The 22157-nt window shown below is 45.4% G+C and overlaps 1 protein-coding gene across 10 annotated transcripts in view; it reads left to right on the forward strand.

The window, feature by feature from the left end:
- The window catches only part of Aopep (aminopeptidase O (putative)), a 262328-nt gene that overhangs the window by 151244 nt on the left and 88927 nt on the right, over positions 1-22157 (forward strand). For 7 of the 10 annotated variants that reach the window (XR_013051708.1, XR_013051709.1, XM_042278615.2 and 4 more), the window contains 4 exons: positions 23-125; positions 656-763; positions 8565-8608; positions 19195-19255. Coding sequence is in view for 6 of the 10 variants with exons in the window: in XM_042278615.2 (XP_042134549.1) it covers positions 23-125; positions 656-763; positions 8565-8608; positions 19195-19255 (316 nt within the window). In the remaining 4 variants the exon portion in view is untranslated. Of the gene's footprint in view, positions 1-22; positions 126-655; positions 764-5441; positions 6419-8564; positions 8609-19194; positions 19256-22157 lie in introns of those variants that run through there. The other 3 variants (XR_013051710.1, XM_076573536.1, XR_013051711.1) reach the window with 3 other exon arrangements.

The raw sequence follows: 22157 nt of genomic DNA on the forward strand, positions 1-22157 counted from the left end.
AGTGACCACTGTGTCGTTTTAGACCCAACAAAGAGGAGACTGGCCACGTGAGTGCTTCAGGTGCATCTGTTGTCAAGCATGGACTCAACCCAGAGAAGGGATTCATGCAGGTTCATTACTTAAAGGTGAGTATGCCTGATGGCTACTGCCATTTGTTACAGGATGGCACTCCTGAGGCCAGAGAGCTGAACAAGGTGAGTAATGCAGCTGAGGCAAAGGAAAGCGTCTCCACCTCTGTAACGGCATCTCAGTGAGCCTAGACTTAGTACCCACAAACCAATACTCTAAAGGCCTCTGAACAAGGCCATGTTCAGAAGAACTTCACCTAAGAAAGTCCCATTTCCTGCTGCAGATGAGTAGAGGCCGGCACAGACGGCACCTCTGGACCTGGTGTGTGAAAGCTCTGGGCCTCTCCTCTCTTGCAGAGTTCATAGAGGTGCTGATGACATTAACAAAGTTGTTGAGGTCTCAGAAGTTCACCCTGCATTTCCAAGCCCAGCCTCCCTGAGCCAGAACTGAGCTCCCTGAGCTCCCAGCACCTGAGCCAGAGAAGGCAGCATGTCCTGGATACACTAGTACATTATACTAATGTAAGCAACTTTGTGATGAACCCTGATGCCAACTTATTGTCTATCTTTCCTCTTTCTTCTACCAGGGCTACTTCCTTCTTCGATTCCTAGCCAGAACACTTGGAAAGGAAACTTATTTTTCATTTTTAAGGAAATTTGTACACCTGTTTCATGGGCAGTTGATTCTTTCACAGGTAATTGACGGTGGTAAACTCACTGCACACAACTGGGGAGGCTGCAGCGTATGGGGATTAGATTATGTCAGCACTGGAAAGTAGAGAAGTTACAGTCATATATACCGGGAGAAAGAAGTTAGTGATGTATGATTGGGGAAGGTGAGCCCCTGGTAGTATAGGAACTTGTTGTAGCCTCCAGCTGTTCATCACCATATGAGCAGCTGCATATTAAGTGGGCTTATAAAACCAAACAGTCCTGCTGGAGGCATCTGGGCAAGCTTCTCTCCTTCTGATGCTGCCACCTCAGAGTCACCCTGCCTAGCAACTCAGAGTACTTACTGTGCAAGCATGAAAGCTAGAGTTCAGTTCCCAGCACCCCACATGCACCGAGGGGCCACAGGGGTCTATTGGCCACAAGTCCAGAAGAGAAAAACGGAACCTGGGTTCAGGAGGAAACCCCATCTCCAGGGAACAAGGATGACAGTGTCACAGGAGGACACCAAACACTATGACCTCCGCACATGCAGGCATGCTCACTTACACACACACACACACACACACACACACACACACACACACACACCAAAACAAACAATGCCCAAAACAGCAGCAAAACCCTTTGACTTAAGTGCTTTTGCCATTTTACACTGTTGAATAGCATTCTTTCATTGCTTCATTTGTTTGGTGTGTGTGTGTGTGTTTAGGTCAGAGGGCAACATGTTCTCTCCTTTTCCCATGTGGGTCTCAGGATTGAACTTGAGTCATAAGGCTTAAGCATCAAGTGCCATTACCTACTTACTGAGCCAGCTCAGGGACCTACATGCCTTTTGAAAATTTACATCTTGCTCAAATTTTATGTTAAAGTATATGTAAAATAAAATTTGACATTGTAATGTACAGCTTGGTGGGGTTGAGCCCCACTCATTTTTCTGTCCCAGCAGCAAGTGTGTATCTCTGTAACATTCCATCTCTCTACACTGGCTTTTACGCGGGTGCTTGGAGATCTGAACTCAGGTCCTCATGCATCTGTGGCATGTTCTTTGCCAACTGAGACAGCTTCCCAGCCATGATAAGGTTAATTCTTTGATCAAAATACTCTGCAGGATTGCCTGCCTTTACATTCTCACTGATTTCCCTGTGTGCTTGTCAACTTTTGTCGATTTCTGCATTTTCTTGTTGTTGTTGTTGTTGTTTTATTTTGCTTTGTTTGTTCTTTTGAGACAAGGTTTTATTCTGTAGCTCAGGCTAGCCTTGACTCTCTCTAATCCTCCTGCCTCCTGGCTTGTATGTGCTTTTAAGATTTCATTTACCCAAGTTTAGTGAGAAAGGAAACCGAAGTGAACATTCTGAGTTCACAATAGTGTGAGAGAGAGCTTTTGCTAGATAATTCTGATAAGAAGCATCGTCACAGATATGGTGCTGTGATTCCAAGTGTGATTTCCCATCAGGCTTGTTCCTGGGGAAGAGGAGGTACACTGCCTAATCTCTTGAGTTTCAATCCAGCCTGGTTACAAAGCAAGTTCCAGGCTAGCCAAGGCCAGAATGAGACCTGTCTCAAAAGCCAAAAACAGAAACAATGTTTCAGTTTGTTTGTTTGTTTTTAAAGAGGAAATAGGCAATACTGTGCTTCTGTTATCCCCCAGTCCGCACATTTTAGTTGTTACTGTTACATTGCTGAGGTTTGCTTTGCCAACATAAAGGATTTTAGTATTGCCACCACTTAACCATGCTTCTAGATTCATGAATATTTTATTTTGATCTAGCTCTTTGTTGGCTCAATTTCATTTTCAAATTGATGTTCAAGTTGCAGCTTCCCAGGTTGTGTGGTTTCTCAGTTCTTACTGCTTGGGAATGCATGTCTGCTGTCTGTGTTTAAATCACAAAAGAGCTAGGTTTAAATATTCCTGGGCCACGTATTTATTCCTTGGAACTTGATAGATGTTGCTCAACCGCCTTTTAGATCAATCACTGCTGTGAAATTTTTGAAAGTTGCCTGCTTTTCCCTGTTTATATCATGTAGATGGCAGAAGATATTTTTATCTTTGAGTTCAGTGATTTAACTAAAACTAAGTGAGTATACGTGATTATTTCAAAGAATGGTTTCACACTGGGGGAGAGAGAGGGAGTGTGTGTATGTGTGTTTGGGTGTTGCCTGGTACAAATGTGGAGTACAGTGGACTATTGTGGGAGTCTGTTCTCTCCTTCCACTGTGCAGGGTTTGGGTATCAAACTCAGGTCCTAAGGTTTGGCCACAAGCTTCTTCACCTGGGGAGCCGTCTCACTGGCCCTGGCATGCATGATTCTGCGTTATTCCTTCTCCCTGGAAAACACTGTCCTTTTTAAGTCTTAGATTCTAAGTGCAATTGTCTTAAATATGCTTTGTCTTGTTTTTGTTTTGTTGTTTGGTTTTTCAAGACAGGGTTTCTCTGTGTAGCTCTGACTGTCCTGGAACTCGCTCTGTAACCTAGGCTGGCTGGAAATGACAGAGATCTGCCTGCCTCTGCCTCCAGAGTGCTGGGATTAAAGGTGTGCTGCACCACTGCCTGACTAAAGTATGCTTTGTTTTGTCTTGTGTTTTGAGACAAGGATCTTGCTGTGTAGCCCAGGCTAGTGTTGAATTTATGATCCTCCTGCCTCCGCCTCCTGGAAATACAGGCCTGTGTCACCATGCTTGACTTCAACTACATCTTTGCTCATATACTTTTTCCCCTTGTAAGGTTCTAGTTCCCTGTTACGTCTTCTTTGTCTGGTGTACATATGTTATTAGATAATTACTTTCCTCTTTCTTGTCTTCATCCCATTTTTTCTCAGGCAGCTCTTTATTATTAAATAGCCTTTTTTCCTTTTTCTTTCGAGACAGTCTCAGTTAGCCCAGGCTAGCTTCAAACTCCTAATGGGATGAAGACAACCTTGATCTTCTGATCTGCAAGCCTAGCACTTAATATCATTTTCTTCAGTGTTCTTTGCTTTGCTCTTTACAGATTAATATTCCTGAATTGGTGTTGTTATGGTGCTTCGTTTTCTTTCCTGGAATTAGAATCTTTTCTTTTCATTTTGTTGTCTTGTCATCTTTAGCCTTTAATTTTTGGTTATTGTTGCTAGTTTTGTTGGTTTTACTAATGTAAAACATTGCGAAGGGATTGTTCTCTGCTCCTTGGGTTATTTTTTTTTTTTCAGCATGAGTTCTGTTTCTCTTAGCTTCTCTCTGCTCCTCTCTTCACATGGCTTGTGTTCATTCTCACTGATGCTTCACTCTCAGCGTGAATAGCCCTGCTCTGACCTTTTATTTAATCTCATGTGTGCTGGAACTTTGTCTTTGATTCGTTTCCCAGCTCACCTAAGGCTTGTTTTTCCAGCCCCTCTAAGCTATGTCTAACAGGTGGACATTATGGGTGGAGATGCGGCCTAGTGCTGCAGCAGTTCCATTGAGCATTTGTTGGAAGGATTTGACCCCGCCCTCCTGAAACGTTGCTAACTGCCCCTCCCCAGGTTCTCCTGACCCTTGGACTTGCAGTGTCCACGTTGCCTGTCCAGATGAGGGCAGCGTCTGAGCACCCAGCTGTCCTCAGTGGCTTATTCCCACCCTTGTGCATCTCTCCAGCAAGTGCTCCAGGCCCTCCAGAGCTAGGAAAGAAGAATAGTACATCCCCATCTCTTTGCAAATGTGTAGGTGTTTAAGAATTTGTGAGGTTTGGGCAATTCAGCTCCCCAACTTCTAAGACCGAGAGTGGGGGCGGTGTGGCATGTTCCCTAGAATCTGGCAGAATCTCCTTTCCTTTCCCTAGCTCCTTGCTTTAGAGTTTGTGCCATCCTTATTTGGAAGCTGTTGGGCATGCTTTTGCTTTTTTTTTTTTTTTAAATAATTGGTATGAATTGTGTTTTCATTTACCCTGATACTTTGTTACAGTTTGCTCAGCTTCATCATCCCTTTCCTTGTGCAGTATTTCGGTATTGTCAGCCTTCCTATACTGTTGTCTTTTCTTCCTTCCAGGCCATGGCCACAGTGATTAATCCTAAACTCCTCATAGAAACCACTAGTCCTGTGTCATTCTTAAGCCAAAGGTGGTTGATCTGGTAGAATCTACATGCACCTACATTTTAGTGAATATTTTCACTAGATCCAAAAATTAATTGCCAGATTAACCACTGGACAGAATTGTTAGTTTGGTTTTTTAAAGGTGTAATGGCTAATTTAGTGTTGTTAGGTGTTAAAAGAAGTGGTCTGGGACTGATGTGATTAGCATGTAGTTTATTAGGACAGTAGGAGCTGACAGTGCAGCCTGGAGGACTGTCCCTTGCTTGGTGGGGGCTTCTTGCCCCTCCAGGTTCCAGGTAAAGCTCCTCTCCAACAATACCTTTGTTTTTCCCTTTGGTTTCCATCTGTTTCAGGCATACTACAAAACGGCACATTGGGACCCCTGGTGTTGGGACCCCTGGAGTTGGCAGGAGCCCTCCTTGTCCAGTTGTAATGTCAACTTCCTTCTCAGCACTCTAAACACAGTGAGGAGAAAGGAGGAGATGGTGAGGGAAGACAGCTTCCTGAGGACACACTCATTCTGGTTCAGCAGGCAGTGGTTAGAAAGGACTGCTCTCACAAGTCTACCCAGGGCAACGGCAGCCTACAAGAGGAAGCAGGAAAGCTAGTGCTGTGTGGTTAGATTTGAGTCTCTAATAGGAGAATCCATTCTCCTCATAGGTGCTTAAGAGACTTCAGACGAGAAACAAGCATCTCAAATTGGATGGAGCACAAGACAGTGTAGAAAGTGCATCACAAATCTCGGGGGACATCTTGGAGATACCCAGTGTGGTTGGTCTGTGTGATATCAGGCATTGGTTGGAAGCCTCCAGCTAGCTGCCTGCCAATCTAAGCTTGGAGGTAGGAATCAGCAAATGCTCCAGAATAGTAACTGACTAGAAGTCAGGACACCATCTTTTTAAAATAAAAAGGAGGAGGGGGAGGTTTTCATAGGGACCTTCTTCACTGCCCTATATCCAGATCTCTGTGCTTATATTCCTATCAGAAGGGGAGGGGCTGTGAAGCTAGTTGTAACTTGAAAATGTGAAAGGGTAGAATTAAGGTTAACTCCGAATTTCCTGCTTCTCAAGCAATTAAATTCTTCCCCCTTGTTATTAAGTTAATACCATCTCTCCCCCCCACACATAATTGAGCATAAATTACTAGGAAAATAGGAGATAAGTTTGTAGGTACTATATAGACATAATGGGGTAAAATTAGTAAGAAGTTATAATTAGAGTTATAATTACATAGTTACAGTTCTTGGATTTTTAAGAATCAAAAAATCAAAATCTTGTCAATACATCAGTGATCCATGAATACAGTGATTTACAAAGAGATCTATTAATTAGATCATGATAAATAAATTTTTAATGCACCATTTTACAAAATATTGTTTAATAATAGGTGAATACTTCACTACTCGCCTATTTCCTTAGTCCCAGTAATTTTTAAAATAATAGAAATGATGACCTTAGGACCTCAGGCAAGGCTCGGGTGGCGTCAAGTACTGTCTGTGCAAGCATGAGGACCCGCTTGTCCCCAGGACCCGTGCATAAGAGCCGGCCACCTCCTGTAATCTCTGTCCCCAGGACCCATGCATAAGAGCCACCTCCTGTAATCGCTGTCCCCAGGACCTGTGCATAAGAGCCAGCCACCTCCTGTAATCGCAGGAGGGGAGACTGAGGAATGGTATCCAAGGCTGGCTTCTGGTCTACACATTCACAAATGTGTAGCCCTCACCCCACACAAAAGAACCTCAAGGGAAAAATAATTCCTCACATTCTAAATACCAGTATTGTTTTTCTTGAGCAGGCTTTTCTGTATGTCCACTGTAGGTACATTTGTGAGGCAGTAAACAGTCCAGGGCAGCCGCCTCCCAACACCATTTCACTGCATCCATTGGTCTCCAAGTGGTGGCAATGTTTGGGGAGGTTGTGGAACCCTTACAAGTCAGGACCTAGCTGTCTGAAGTAGGCTCCTGAGAGGAGTGGGCCTTGCATTCCATAGCTGTTCTGGCTCCAGCCCCTGCTTCCTGCCTCCTCCTCTGTACCACGTGAGCAAGCCACCACAGTTGCAACCCGCCAGCCACCATGCTGTACGAGGCCTCAAAAATTATGCGCCACAGCAAGCCTCTCCTCTATTAAGTTGTCTGTGTGAGGGATTTAGTCACAGCAGTGTGAGAGGTCTTTCATTAGTTCTTTTATTGAGGAACCTTCTTCACCTCTGGAAAGACAGCCCCCCATAAGCCCGCAGGCTGGCTTTGCTCATTCAGTGATGGCTGGACTCAGTGTGGTGATGGAAAAGGAGAACCTTGCCATGCATGCCGCTCTGCATTCATTCACTTAACTTTGCCGTCAGACCTGCTGTGTTGCAAAGGTCTGGACTGCTCCTCCCATCCCCTGCTCTGGTAGTGTGTGCTGGCGTGGGCTGAAAGACTGCTTTTTAACCTTTTTAATGTATTTATTTTTGTGAATTTCATATATGAGCACTGTACTGTTTTTAAAGCAGGGATTCACATGGCTAACCTCAAGCTCCAATCGATTCTCTTGCCTCTGCCTCCTGAGTACTAGGATCACAGGCATGGGCTATTACATGTGCCTTAAAAGTTTATTTTCTCTTTGTTAAATCTTCAAGGATAGCCAGGTGTTGTGGCTCACATCTATATGTGGTCCCAGCCATCAGGAGGCTGATCTGGAGGATCAGCATGGGCTACAAATGAAGAAACTGTCTCAAAAACAAAAGTGACTATACAAACTTAGAAAAACAAGAAACAAAATTGTGTTCGTTACTGTATTAAAAGGAAATCGTGTAATGTTGACATAGCAAAAGATCCTATGCATAAAAAAAGTAAAAGTGAAAACAAGAAAAATCCCTCCAGATAAAGATCCTATTTGTTGTTTAATGTCATTAATAGCAAAAATGTTACGCTTCGTGCTTGCTTTTTTTCTTCTTTTGTGTCCTCCAACCCATCTGACATTCAGATGGTGAGAAGCTTATGCTGGAGTTTACATTCAGCAAATAAAAAGACAGAGCAGAAAAGCCCAGTTAAGTCTGAACTTTAAGTAAACAGTCATTCTTAGTGTGTTTATCCTCCCAGTTTAACTACGTGGCCTATGCCTGACAACACTGGTGAAGACCAGGTGAGGATTCCAGAGTTGGATGGGAAAGGTGGCCACGGTAAAAATACAAATTAAATACGAGCAAGCGTTCATATTTGAACTTTTAGGTCCGTGATATTGTGGTTATTCCTGACAGAGTCCTTTTATTTTAGAGAGGTTTACCATGCATTTATGGATAACATTATATAATATTCAGGATTTCTTAATAGTTCAAAAGGGAGAAAAATGGATAGGACAAGGCAGGTTAGCTCGGGTAATTTGAACAGGGTGGTTAATTATTCTACTTTGCTTTTATTTGAAATTTTCCACAATAAAAGAAAGTGGCTTGGGAAAAAGGTGTAAGTCGTGACATGGTACTGTCACACATCCGTAGATGTCCTGTGGCTGCACAGACACAGGAGAGGAGAAGGGACTGAGTTTCAGACTGGGACCATCTTTGTAGCTCAGCTGGTTCTTGCCCTGTTGAGTTTGGCCTCTTTCTAGAGCACTGCCTGTGAATGGCAGGTGAGCTGTGGACCTCTAGGCGTTGAGGGAGACTTCATAGCGAGTGCATGGGAAAGTAAGGGGCAGTTCTTTTATGTGTGATCGGACCCTAGGTGCATTGAACAGTTGATGCTTGGTTGCTGGCATGGTTGGGGTTACTGGTGGACAGCTTTCATGGTTTGCTTTCTTCTTATTTCAGGATTTCCTTCAAATGCTATTGGAGAGCATTCCAGAAGACAAAAGGTGAGGACCAGTACAGGAATTAAGAGCCCCATTTCACTTTTAATGTTGAAAAGATCCTGCCATTGTTTGACCTGTTGCTACAACTTAAGACAGTAAGATTTCCTCTCTGTGTACAGGAACCCAGTGCAGCTTGTGGAGTCATAGCTTGACCAGAACACAGGCTGGAGTCACGGCAACATGCACAGCCCAGGGCCCTTAAATGTGGAAAAGGAAGCTAGCCAAGAGCACTCTGGCTAAGATTGGAGGAAAGGGCTCCACAGTGGAGTGCTTGCTGTTATGAGAAGGTCAGGGACTACTACCCTAGACCACCTACTTCTTAAAACAATAAGTAGATAAATAAAATAACAGAGGAGAACAAGTTGAGGTGGCTCTAGTCAGTGTGGTTTTATGTAAGGGCATACTGTTTAACTGAGGCACAGAGGTGCAGTAAGAGCCTGGGGTGGCATGCCAGCTTTGCTGCCTCCTGTCCTAGTCTCATAAAATACCTGACAAAAAGTGACTTGGGAGAATGGATTAATTTCAGTCACAATTCCAAGTTATAGTCTGTCATTGTGGCAAAGCCAAGACAGCGGGAGCTTCAAGCAGCTAGTCACATTACATCCATAGTCAAGGGCAGAAAGAATGTTAAACATTATGCTTAGTATCCAGCTAGCCTTTTTTACACTATCTAGGGCCCCAAACCAGGTAATGCTGCCACCTACTTTCAAGCTAGCTTATCTCCCATCAATCAAGGCAGTCGAAAGAGCCTCCTATCGATATGCCCACAGGCCAGCCTGATGTAGACACTCACTCACTGAGAGGGTCTTCCTCAGTGGTTCTAGACTGTGTAGAGCTGGCAGTTAAAACTAACCACCATACCTTCTAATTCCAAAATTTGGAGGAAGTCATTTGAACCCTTGTGGACAGTGTTTTAGCGGGGGTTAAAAGGCTGATATCCATGTTTAAGCTAGGTGCTCAGTTGACAGTTGGTGTGCCCATTAAAACACATCCATGTCCTGTGCACGGCAATGCACACAGTAGCTATGTGCATCGTCATCAGCTCTGACTTCAATGTTCTCATAATCACCATCAGGGAGATTATTAGAAAACAACATTGATTATTATGCCACTCAATCTTTGGAACAGCACTCTCACTTGGGATCTCATGTATGGCAGGCTAACCTCAAACTCACTATGTAACTGAGGGTGGCTTTGAACTTCTGAACCTCCTGCTTCTACCACCTGAGCACTCAAAATACAGGTGTGCATCACCACGACTAATTTCTGTGATGCCATGGATCAAACTCTCATGCATGCTAGACAAGCACTCACCCAACTGAGCAGCATCCTGGGTGAACAATACTCTTTTGTATGTGATCTTCTGCACTTAGCCTGTTTTGACATACTCTTTTGTATGTGATCTTCTGCACTTAGCCTGGTGGCACTAATGCATCAGCCTTGAGACATCTAAGGTAGACTGCTTATCAGACAGTCAAACCCCAGTTTGACCAAGGAAACAACAGAGGAAAACTGATATGACCTTGGGGCCCCATGTGGCAGTCTGACTCCAGAGTTGAGCTTCCAGAAGTTAAGTAGCTTTTTTCTCAGTGTGTGAGCCCACAGGGACTGGCTTCATCCCGAGACTTGCTCATTTCCGTGCTCAGTGCAAATTTCCTGACACTTAGGGTTGGATGTGGTCATTTGCAGGGACCTGGTCTCACAGGACTATTCAAGAAAGCCAAAGCCTCTGTTACAGATCCAGATTCCTCCACCGTGGGTCTTCTAATGCCCTGTCCTAACTCCTAAACATAAACACCTAAAAGCCTAATTTCTATTAGCAAAACTGACACCCAGACATTAAAGAGGAACTTCTTGAGCAATTAAAGTGTTTCTTTGTTGATGGGCTGACATTACTTTTCTTTCTCTGGCATGAAGGCTTAGCTGTGTTTTTAAAGCATGTAAACATTTCCAAGTGTGGACATGAATTCTTTGACACAAATATTATCTTAGATTCATGCAAAGCCAGCCACTTGCATGTTGCTGAGTCTGTCTGATAAGCAGTCTAACTTAGATGTCTCAAGGCTGAGGCATTAGTGCCACCAGGCTAAGTGCAGAAGATGACATGCTGTGAAGACATGAAAGCTTTTCTGCATACTGGATTTTCCCCCGTTGAAACATCGCTGTCTCCCACCTTCCGTCCTTCCTTCAGCAGGTAGAAGCCTTGCTGTCAGTCCTGGTTCTGTAGTGGCCTTTCTTTTCAGTACAGGGGCTCATACTTGTTAACCAAGCACTCTGCCACTGAACTAAATCCTGATACTGATTTATTTCTATGTGCAGGTACATGTAGAAAGGTGCATATGTGTAATCGGAGGGGAGTTTCTGTCTCACCGGCAACCCCCAAATACCCAGCAGCCACTTCCCAAATGATCACATAAAAGCTTATATTAATTATAAATGTTTGACTGATGGCTCAGGCTTATTATCAACTAGCTCTTACATTTAAATTAACCCATTCCTATTCATCTGTTTATTGCCTTGTGGTCCATGGCTTACCAGTCCTCCAGCATCCTGCTTCTTGGGCAGCTCCTTACATCTGAGTCCCAGTTTGATTCTTCCGCCTAACCTTATCCTGTCTTGCCATAGACCATAATAACAACTTTTATTATCAACCGGTGAGATAAAATCATATTCACAGTGTGCAGAAGGACCATCCCATAGCAGAGATGTGGTCTGAGAACAACTTTGTGGAATGGATTATCTTCCTTCCACCTTTAATGTGAGTTCCAGGGATTGAACTCAGATCATCAGGCTAGCATAGTCAGAACCTTTACCCATGAAGCCATCTTACTGAACAAACACTATTTTTTTTAAATAGAGCAGAAACATACAAATATGAAGCTAATCTGTACATCATGCAAAGTCCATGTACTTGATAGATTCCTTGACTCCTGCCCTTCTGTGCTCATTCACAAAGATGGCCTGCAGCTTCAGTGACTTGGCAAGACAATCAGCTTGTCAGGAGGCTGCGCTGAGGAACAGCCTTGTGTGGAAGATCCTTAAATGTTTCAGCTTAGCATCCTGATTTTGTTGTTATTTGTTTGTTTGTTTAAGTAGATATATTGTGATGGTATCCTAAATAAAGTGAGTTATCATTGCTGTGATAAAACACCATGACTGAACCACTTGGGGAGGAAAAGGTTTATTTGGCTCACACTTCCACATCACTGTTCATCATTGAAGGAAGTCAGGATGGGAACTCAAACAGGGCAGGAACCTGGAGTCAGGAGCTGATGCAGAAGCCATGGAAGGGTGCTGATGACTGGCTTGCTCAGCCTGCTTTCTAATAGAATCGAGGACCAGCAGCCCAGGGATGGCATCACCCACCATGGGCTGGGCCCTGCCACATCAATCACTAAGAAAATGCCTTACAGGTTTTGCCTGCAGTCAGATCTTAAGGAACCGTTTTCTCAATTGAAGTTTCCTCTTCTCAGATGACTCTAGCTTGTGTCAAGTTGACATAAAACCGCCCAGCACAGGTGGCGATTCTTCTGCAAACATCACCCCAGATGTGGTTATTTGTTATTCAGGAATAAACCTGGAAGGTTTACGTATTTCCCCTCATAACTGGATGTTAAGCTCACAGCCTCACAATGCTAGGCATGTGGCTGACTGCTGTACTACAGTACCAGTAATGTTCTTTTTTTTATACCTGCCCTCAGGACAATAGCTCAGGTTCTCTGATAGAGCATAGAAGCCCTTTTTTAGGACATAGAACAGAAGAAGTGGGGAGGGAGTGGGAGAGAGAAATTAATTTATAGATGTGGTGTACGGCCTCTTCTGTTGGTTATCAAAGTCCATTCCTTTGGGGCAAAGTTCTTAGGGAAGAGACACAGCAGTTTCCAGTGAGACAGCACAGTACACTTTTAGTTTGGGACATCTGTCTTACTTTTAATCTCCGTGATGCAGTATGGAGTTCATTTGGATGCCCTGAGCCCTCTGGCTCTGAGGGCCTGGATTTTATTGTTGTGGATATTTACTGAGGCAACAACTGGACCCACAAAGAGACGTTTGTTGTAGTTGTGGAGATTAGGCCAGCATCGATGCCCTATGTGGCTGCCAACCACTCACTGCATCTCTTTGATGGGCACCTTTCCCAGTGGGATCATGCTTTACTAGCAGGCTTAAATCTCATTAAGAATTCTCCTTAAATGTTAAAGTAATCTCTTGCCTACAGCAAGTCTACCTCACAAAGTATATTTTCAAACTTAAACATTTTCTTGCTGGCTAACTAATCTCAAAATCTAGTTTGCCTACTCAAACAGATGGCTTGCTCTATTACCTATGCAGCATATTGTACTAATTTTATGTGGGCCTCCAAAGACTGCACATCTACCCCCTGGAGCCTCTAATCTTTGGCCCCAGTTGCAAACTGATCCTTTGGCACATCTGTTAGGCACTTGAGCCATGCTGAGCAGGCAAGGCTTTGCCAGTCACAGTGGCTAGTGCCTCCGTGTCATGCTGCCTCTCACTGTTGTCTTGCCTCAATGTATTAACACTCTGTGGAGCATCTCCTATAGCAGGCTTTAGGCTGGACTATGTGAGACAGGGAAGAATAAATCCAATACCAGCCTTCAAAGAGATCCTAGCCAACCACCAAAAATATGGATCATTATAATCACCAGCACGGGGCATTAGAATCCATGTATGTAGGGCTCTGTGAGGTTCTGGGTCCTGGAGGCGCAGACAGCAGACTCATCAACCTTCAACTTGAAATGAGACCTGAAGGCAGAGCCTACTGCAGCCTTGGGAAATGTCTCTGGCAAGGCATTGTGGGGGAAGGGAAGGGGGATGGGAGGGCTAGAAGCCAGAGGTCCATTGGAAACCACTAGAGCATTTGAGTCAAGAAATCTTGAGAACTGGGGTTGTTTCAGTAATGGGTACAATGGCAGTGGGCTTTGAAGCAGTGAACAGAGCCATGGGTTGTTTGGTTTGAGGAGTGCCACAGTTATAAATGAGTGATTAGTTGTGACGTTGAGTAGAGGAACCTGGTATGAGTCTGGCTTTTCTTGGTCACTAAGCCACATTCTGAAGTGCAGTGGGCGGCTGCTTGTCCCTAGAATCAGGATGGAGGGAAAGGAGATGAGGGCAAAGTAAAGCACTCAGGAGGCCATCCAGACAGGTGCACCATCCTCCCCCTGCCAAAAAGCTATGCCCTGCTAGGGAATAGTTGGTCCAGCAGCCTTGGCTCCCGGGTTCTGGTGTCAGCCACAGTTACTGATTAATTCTGGCCGTCAATTATGGTGTTTGTGTGTGCATGTTCATGTGTTTGTTTAGACCCCTTGTTCTTCCTCCCCCACGGAGCAGGGAGCACTTACTTGCCATGCCTCATCAGCAGTCTTCATTAACTGTCTGAGCACAGATGCCTTGTTTTGATCAAGAAGACGAGTAATACCATGGAAAGCTAAGACGCATAGTTTGCTTCCACGTATAGAGAAGGGGTTGAAAAGCATGGCTTATCAACGTTTAAAAACCTGTGTAGAATGTAAGTTGTATTCCCGGACAAGCACATTTCCATTCCAAACTCTGTCTAGTACCTGTGCTTTCCAAGTTATTGAGGCCTGCTGTTTGCTTTGTGTGAGAGCTGATGTGACTGTGTGCTGAGCTGTGGAAGGAGCAGCAGAATGTGAGCCAAGAACGATAGCAGCATCACATTGAATCACCAGCAAGCTGATAGGCCCATGAACAGGTACAGTCGCTGCTTCTCCTCACCACAGCAAGCACATCCAGGTGTGTGCAGCCAATCCTCCCACAAGCATGTGCTTGTATCTGTTCACTTCCATGTCATGGGAAGATCACTTGTTCACTTTCTAGGCTCTAAACACAGCTTACTTTTCTAAGCAGTATCATGTCAGCGATGCCAGCGTGTTCTGTTCCCATCTGTATTAACTAAGTATAGCCATATTTATAGCCCAGAGGGTCTGGAGATAACCCACTTAAACTCCAGGCTCCCCTGTGAAGTGTGGTTCACACAAGCAAGCAGCCAGTGGGCAGCACTTCCTGCTGCTCCCAGTACCAGGTCTCAGCCGTAGGGTGGTAAGAATGAATGCCCTAGTACAGTTATGAAGGGCATTCAGCCTTGGTCTATGTTCTGTTAGCTAGCTATCTGGATAGAATCACTTTTCACAGTGGTAAGACATGCAGAAGGGTCATTTCCTGTCTGTCCTGGGTCCTGGCTACATGGAAATGCCTCTGCTTGTCTGCTGTGATTGTTTAAGCCACGAGACCTCAAAAGGACAACATACACCACTGGCTTAGACACTGCCATCCGACTGTGACAGGCAGCTCTTCCCTTAGTCACCAATGCACATGTCCATAGTAATAATGATCAGAACAACAAAAACAGCATAGATGCTCTCTTTGCTCTGAAGACATGTGGTCCTTTCTATTTCCCAGAAAATTAGGCCTTTTCATATGGTGGCTCTCATTTCCTTGGAGATGAGGCCACCTGTAGCACCTCAAGCTTGGCTTTGCTTGGTTGCTTTTCAGGGGGAGGGTGTAAATCCATGCATCTTCTTATGGTCTAACATTCCACAGTTCCCCAGACAGGCTTAGTGCAGTGTGATGTCTGCACAAACACCAGGGCCTTAGAAATCCCCCTAACACACTGACTTTGACCAGAGTCTACCTAAGCTGTAGATTCAACACCTGCTCAAAAAGTTGCCACGCACTTCACACAGCAATTGCAGGGACCAAAGTGATCATGGTTATAAGATGCTTCAGATCTTTCTGGAGAAATGTGATCTGAAACTCGAGCTCCCTTCCAGTTAAGGAAGAACAGTTTTTGCTCCTGAATGTAGCCTAGAGAGCTCTCGTGTGCTCACATCTCTGCCCTGAAAGGGCCTCTCAGTCTCTTCAGAAATGTTATTGAAGAGATGACAAGCAGGGCAGCCACAGCAGGAAGCAGGCCACCTTCAGCATCGGAAGTGTTAGAGAGAAGGGAAAGCGGTGTTGGGCACCGGTGCGCAGGCTCTGTGCACGCACCTAGACTGCTGCGGCAAGCGATTCGTCGTGAGGCCCAAGTTTAGCATGGGAAGGAAAGTGGGACTTCGTAAATTTGAATCCCAGCTCTTCAAGTACCATCTGTGTGGCCTTAGTTAAGTTTCCTAACCTCTCAGAATTTTGTTCATCTCTACGTGAGTCATAATAATGCTGGTGCTTTGCTGTTCTCTAAGGTGTAGGTGAAATCTTGTCTGCACTGCTCTTACATAGTAGGTGCATAAATGGTAGCTGCTGCTTCTGTGCCTTCACTTGGCAGTGCTTGGAGATGTTCTCGTTTTCTGTTTTAGTGCCACCGTAGAGTTTGTGTGCAGATACTGAATATGACAACAGTATCTGCTTTACTGTTTGGCAGTGAACAAACCCTCAGAGTTGGCTGTAGATGGGCACAGTGTCGTCTCAAGCTTTCTGTAAAACATTGTCTTGCAGAGATTGATGGAGTCCAGAGTCCACCCTCCATCTTTCAGCCCCCTATATCCTTCCCTAGCACTCCATGCCCTTGGCATTGGAGTGGTAGCACATCCACTCAGGGGACTGAAGTAGGAGGATTTTGAGTTTGAGGCCATCCTGTGCTACATTATGAGACCCTGCCTCCAAAGTGAGTGCGTGTATGCATGCTTACACACATGCCTGCAAATTAGCAGCCTGCCATGTGGTCTCCCTGCCTCAAGCCTTGTTTTGTAGCCATGGTGGTTTCCTCTCGCCCCATCCTGGGTGCTACTGGCTAGGCCAAGTCCTATCTTTACCTTGTCTCTGTGGGACAGGCACTTGGGTCTTCTTACTCTGTCTTCCTCCACTTCCAGTGGCCCTATCTCAGCATGCAGGATGATGCAGCTGCTCCAACTACATGCTCAAGTGCTGCCTCCTTTCCAGACCCCTCTGATGTCCTAAACCCACTTGTCCTCCCTGAGCCAGGAGATGGTCCTCCACACCACACACCTGCAAGCTGCTGGCGTTCTATGAGGCACCTGTCATCTATTCCTCAGAGACAGTTCAATCCCTGAGATGTTTTCACCTGAGCTGGTGGGCATGAGAACGCTACCAGAGACTTACCTCACACAGATGTTTGCCTAATCTTCAGCCTTCTCACCTGAGGACTTAGCTCCACGCCTGCTTTCTCAGTCTTCAGTGCCCAGCCTCTCCTCTATACCACAGAGAGAAGGGTCTTGCAGTGGAAATTCCATCAAGGAAATGATGTTTGTGCCCTGGCATTTACTGCTCTGTGGTGATGCCAACATCTGTTCACCATCTTTTGTAAAATCACTCAAAAATGGCAATTAAGTCACCCCTCAGATATTGCCTTTTCAGGACATGTAATCCCCGTTCCTGTGAGCTCTCGGATCATCCACTGTGTCAGGCCCTTTGATCATCCATGCTACTTCTAAGCATTCTGAGTGCTGCTTCTCTTCCTATCCTATGGACCTGTTTTCCTGGATGCCAGGTACAGCATGTCTTAGAAGTACCTCTGGCTTTGGCTTTCTTAAGGGTCACTGAGATGTCAGACGTGTAGCCCACAGATGTCTGACTAGAAAGGAAGCCAGTGAAGGACACTTCTTACATGCATCCAAAGAAATAATGTTTTTTATTTATTATTTATTATCATCATCATTATTAATTTTCCCTTGAAATGTGTGAGGCTGGCCGATAAGACTGATTTCTGTTTACACATGAAGTGAAATGACTCAGTGGAAGGCCTATTCTTGTCTGAAAGAAAGGCAGTCTGTCCCCATCTTACCTACCATTGATCTTGCCTCTGGGACACAGTTCCTTTGGTACAGGGTCCATTTCCTGTTCTCATCCTGAGCAGCCCTGGGCTTTGAGCACTGGGGCCAATTCTGTGTACATCAGCTTGCCAGGCCTGAAAGAGGAGCAGGGACCTGTCTTCTGGGACCTTCTGTGGTGCTTTTACCTGAGTGGCCAGCCAGATCCACCATTCTAGTCTTGTCTGGCCAGCCAAGTCCACTGACAGTGTTTCCAGGCTTTCTTCCAAACTCAAGGGAGGACAGTGGTCCTCCTGAAAAATGCTCTGGAGAGCAGTGTCTTCCCTTTACCACACCCATGTCTCTGAGCCCAAAATTTACAGAGCACTTGGCTGTTTGCTCTGGGTTGACACTACTAAATGGTAGCAACTGATGAAACAGCCTAGTGATGGTGGCACCCAGCTTTCTTATGAGCTGTATTCAGAAATTCTGCTGATTCTGAAGACCAGGAAGACCTGAAGAGGTAGTCCCTCTGACTTAGGTTCTCTCCCCGTCTTCTGCCTACTGGTCCTATAGAGAAACACTGGCTGTAGACCCTCTCCCTGCATAACCTATTTCTTCCCTAGTAGGTGCTGTTTCCCCAGCCCACTGAAAGCTGAGTCCCAACCAAAAGCCCATGTGGACCACACTTGGCCTTCTATTATATTGTATATTTCTACAACTTCTGTTGTCAATAGAGAAATTGTAGAGGGGAGTTTCTTTGATGCTTAAATTTATTTTTGTGCCTGTGTGTGTTCATATGCCTGTGCGTGGTTGCCAGAAGACAACTTTGGAGAGTCAGTTCTCAACTTCCACCTTGCTAAAGCAGGGTGTCTCTTGTTTTCTGCTAGCTGGCCCACAGATTTCAAAGCAGCTGTCCTGTCTCCCCTTCCCATGAGAGGAGTTCTGGCATTCCAGATGGCGTGCTGCCACAACAAGCCTTATATGTGGTTCTAGGACGGAACTTGGTTAACAGGCTTGAATAGCAGAGGCTTTACCTGCAGAACTATCTCCTTGCCCCAAGAAATGTGCATGCATTCATTCATTCATTCATTCATTCATTCATTCATTCATATAAAAGTATCTCTACAGAAACCTGCTTTCCTACCAGGAACATGGTGAGTGCTGGGATTGGTAGCTAGAGAGCTTCCATCCTTCAAGGAGGCAGTAAAAGTGATGTAACCAAATCATTCGGTCCCAAGTGTGCTAAGACACTGTTCAAGTTGAGGACGGGGAGTGACAGGGGTACCCAAGGGGGCAGGCTGCCTTCTTCCTGGCTTAGGGCCAGTGAGCAGAGATACTGGGCATGGGCAGGAATTGTCTGGAGGGGGTGAAGGGAGGTGCGTTTGCTGAAGGAAGACCGGCAGCCACTGGTATCCCAGATATTTAGTGATTTTATAAGCTCATGAAGTCAGCAGAGCAAGAAAGCAAAACAATCTCAGCCAATGTAACAAGCATTCATAATATTGCACAGAGAGATTTGATGTGGTCCTACCCGGAAAACAGACAGGTGGGCTGAGCACAGTGTGCCATGTTCTTGTAGCCTGTGTTACTGTCTCGTTCACAGACGTGTGGCCATGCTTGCCTCACCTCCTCTAGCAGGCAGGCAGTCTAGGAACATTCCTGGTCCTCCTAAAGGTCACCTCAAAGCTATGTGCCTGTGAGTCTACAGTTTCCATGTATAGATGTTCCTGTTTCCTGGAGAGATCACCCTGATGTGGTGGGTTCCTCCGCTGCCCGAGTACTTAGCCATGTCCTGGCCATGTGTGCTCTGAAGTATTTAACCATTCGGTTCTTGTTTTGTTTCTGAAGGCTCGGCCTGTCTGTTGAGAACATCGTCCGTGATTGGCTTGAGTGTTCTGGAATACCCAAGGTACCTGAAATAACTATTTTGGGAACAGAGTAAAGCTTGCTGTTAGCTTCTCAGCCCAGAGTGTGATGTTTTAAATATGTCTATGAAAGTGCTGACTCCCAGTAGCCACTGGCTTGAGTACTGTGGGGTGTAGGTGGATGTGACAGGGGTCACTGTATTGTGTGTTAAGTGAGGTCATCCAAAGCATGCTAGGTATTTTGGATGGAGTCTCCAAGCAACAGTTTAATACCTGCAGTGGGTTAAGCAGGAGGCTTCCAGTTGGGTCTTGGGTATAGCCAAACAGGCAATCTGGTTTACTATAGCTTTTACCCAACCATGATACTTGTTTTCCTTCCAATCCCTGCCTTTCAGCTTTCTCCCTAGTATACCTAAGGGCCTGCATCAGGCCACTTCTCTACGCATTTAGTCATTGCTTTGTCTTGGGGACCTGGACTCAGTTTCCCCCACCCCTTTCAGATCATAGGTAGCTGTGAGAAAGAAGTCTTTACCAGCCCTAGGGGAACACCTAGCCTAGAGTAGAGGGGCTGCTTATTGCCCAGGTCCATGCTTCTAGAACCTATTGGGTAATCCAGGCTCCTGGATTCCGGCTCCTCCCTAGCCAGAATGCTGGGCTAAGGACCAGGCCTATTGTTGTAGTAGGCCTTGGTGGCTGTGGACAGACCCTTGTGGCAGTGAAAATTTGGCCCCACATTCAGGCAAGCCAGTCCCTGTAGCCTGCTTATTTCTGGTTTTGTGGCTGGTTGTATGAGCTTCTGCTTGGAAGTGTCTGGATGTCTATGAATGTCTGTGACCCACGAAATGCAGTGGAAGGTGTTCAAATAGCCTTCAAACAAGGAGAAATGTTACTACCAGGCACCATTAGCTCACTGGGAGACACTGCCTTCAGTTCAGAAATGGACACCACCCGCTCAGTTACTTGTTTGGTTCAATCTCTCTGGGAACCAAAAAAGAAATAAAAACTAAACAAAACCGGAGAGGTGAGGCAGCATGGGGCCTGGACGGCAGCACTTTAAGGTCAGGTATGTCACGAGAGCCTGTGGTTTCTAAGAAGGTAACTTCCAAACAAGAGGACGCTGAGAACCAGCCTCACCCTGCAGTGTTTTAGATGGGGGCGTGTCTGGCGGTCTCTGTGGAGTTTGCTTTGTGGGCCTACGCCAGCCTTTGGAAGGCTCCTAGGCATTCTTGGTCTGGCTGAAAGCTGGGCCGAGTCGGCAGCTCAGCCAACCCCAGTTCCCTGCTCTAGAACAAGCCTCTTTCTTTGCATCAGCTAGCCAGGAGGGAAGGAAAGTCCTGAACCCCGAGCAGTGCGTGCCCAGAAGCAGGCTGCCCCAGGTGAAGTATGAGGCTGGGCTGACCCTCCTCTTAGCGGCAGCAGGGGAGGTTGCTTCTTACAAACTGCAGAAAGGAATAAGGAAGAGTGAGATGGGCCTCTGAGATTAACCTTTTCTTCCAAAGTTCTAGTTGCATTAGTGACAGCTTAGCATAGACAGACTTTCTACCTTGAGCTGATGAAACCGGCTGTCGAAACGGCCAGGTGCAATGAGGCTTAGCAGCTATAACTCATCTGTAAGGCCCACTGGCATTTGCCTGAGTGCATGACTGTTCAGTAAAAACAACAGCAGCAGACAGAAACAGGCCTGATGTAGTGCATAAGTTTGGCTGGTGAGTGATCACAGGGTGTCTTTTCATCACCCCCCTCTTCCCCCACCCAGTTCTCTGGTTATTTATGTGGCTACTGGTGATCTACCTGCTCTCAGTCCCTTTCACACTCCTTGTAAGTTTCTTTTTGTTTCCACTTCAGTGAAATGCTTGGCAGGGCCTGAGACCCTGCGGTGGCAGGAGCGCAGAGTGAATGGGACACCTTGTTCTTCATCCCGTCGTTACAGTATAAAGTTACTAGCGTGCCTGCCCTGGAGTGACAGAACACCACTGGCAGGCTCTCTGCTCTTTGTTCTCTTCAGAATTTCTGTCCTCCAGCATTTGAACTCTCTGATGACAGAGACCCACGTTCTCTTATGAAGTTTCCATCCCACAGGCTGCAGAGGCTTTTTGTCTTCTCGGGAAGGTCTGCCTCAACTTTCCTTTATGGTTATGCTGAACAGAAATCATAAAAACAAAGTAATGGACCTAGCTTCAGGAACAGCTGAAGTAGGCACGAGACCCACAGAGACAAAGAATTGGAGCCAACCTCTTTAAAGAATACCTCAGCCCTGTAACCTTTGAACTTACAAAGACTGAAATTGTCTATGTCCTCGGTCTTATTGCCTTTTATGACAATTTTTCTATGAAACCATTGCACATTTTATATTTTAGAATATAAAAAGACTATAAATAAGAAAATTAAAATGACCCAGAGGTGACTTATTTTCCTTTGCTGTAGTCTTTGAGGCAGGGTCTCATATAGCCCACGCTGGCCTTGGACTTTCTCATAGTTGAGGCTGTCCCATCCTCCCTTCAGTACTTCCTAAGTGCTGGGGTTCCAAGTGGGTACCACTGTGGCTGGCATCTAGAGATGTATACGCTTTGGTATACATCTTTTCAGCCATTATTCACAATATGTAAGTACGTATTTTGTGCTTTCTCTACCTTTTTTGTTTGGTTTTGAGATACAAGAGGTGGAACTTAGGGCCCTGTGCATGGTGGGTATGCTCTCTACCATTTGTAAACGAAAAACAGTTAGCTCTAGCAAGGCCAACCAGAAGCAAAGTCTGAACTGTGGATCTACTGCTATGTCAGTCTCAGTGGGGATCCAGGCCTGCTGACACCTGCTTTCTGTGCTGTGTAGTAGGTGTTCAGCCTTTAAAAAATAAACTAGAATTTTATTCTAAGAGTTTTTAGACAGTATATCTTCATTACTTTCCTTTTTCCTTTGGTATAAGCTGAAGAGCAAGTGTTGATGGCT

Source organism: Peromyscus maniculatus, chromosome 5 (genome assembly GCF_049852395.1).
Source record: "Peromyscus maniculatus bairdii isolate BWxNUB_F1_BW_parent chromosome 5, HU_Pman_BW_mat_3.1, whole genome shotgun sequence".
NCBI lineage: Eukaryota > Metazoa > Chordata > Mammalia > Rodentia > Cricetidae > Peromyscus > Peromyscus maniculatus.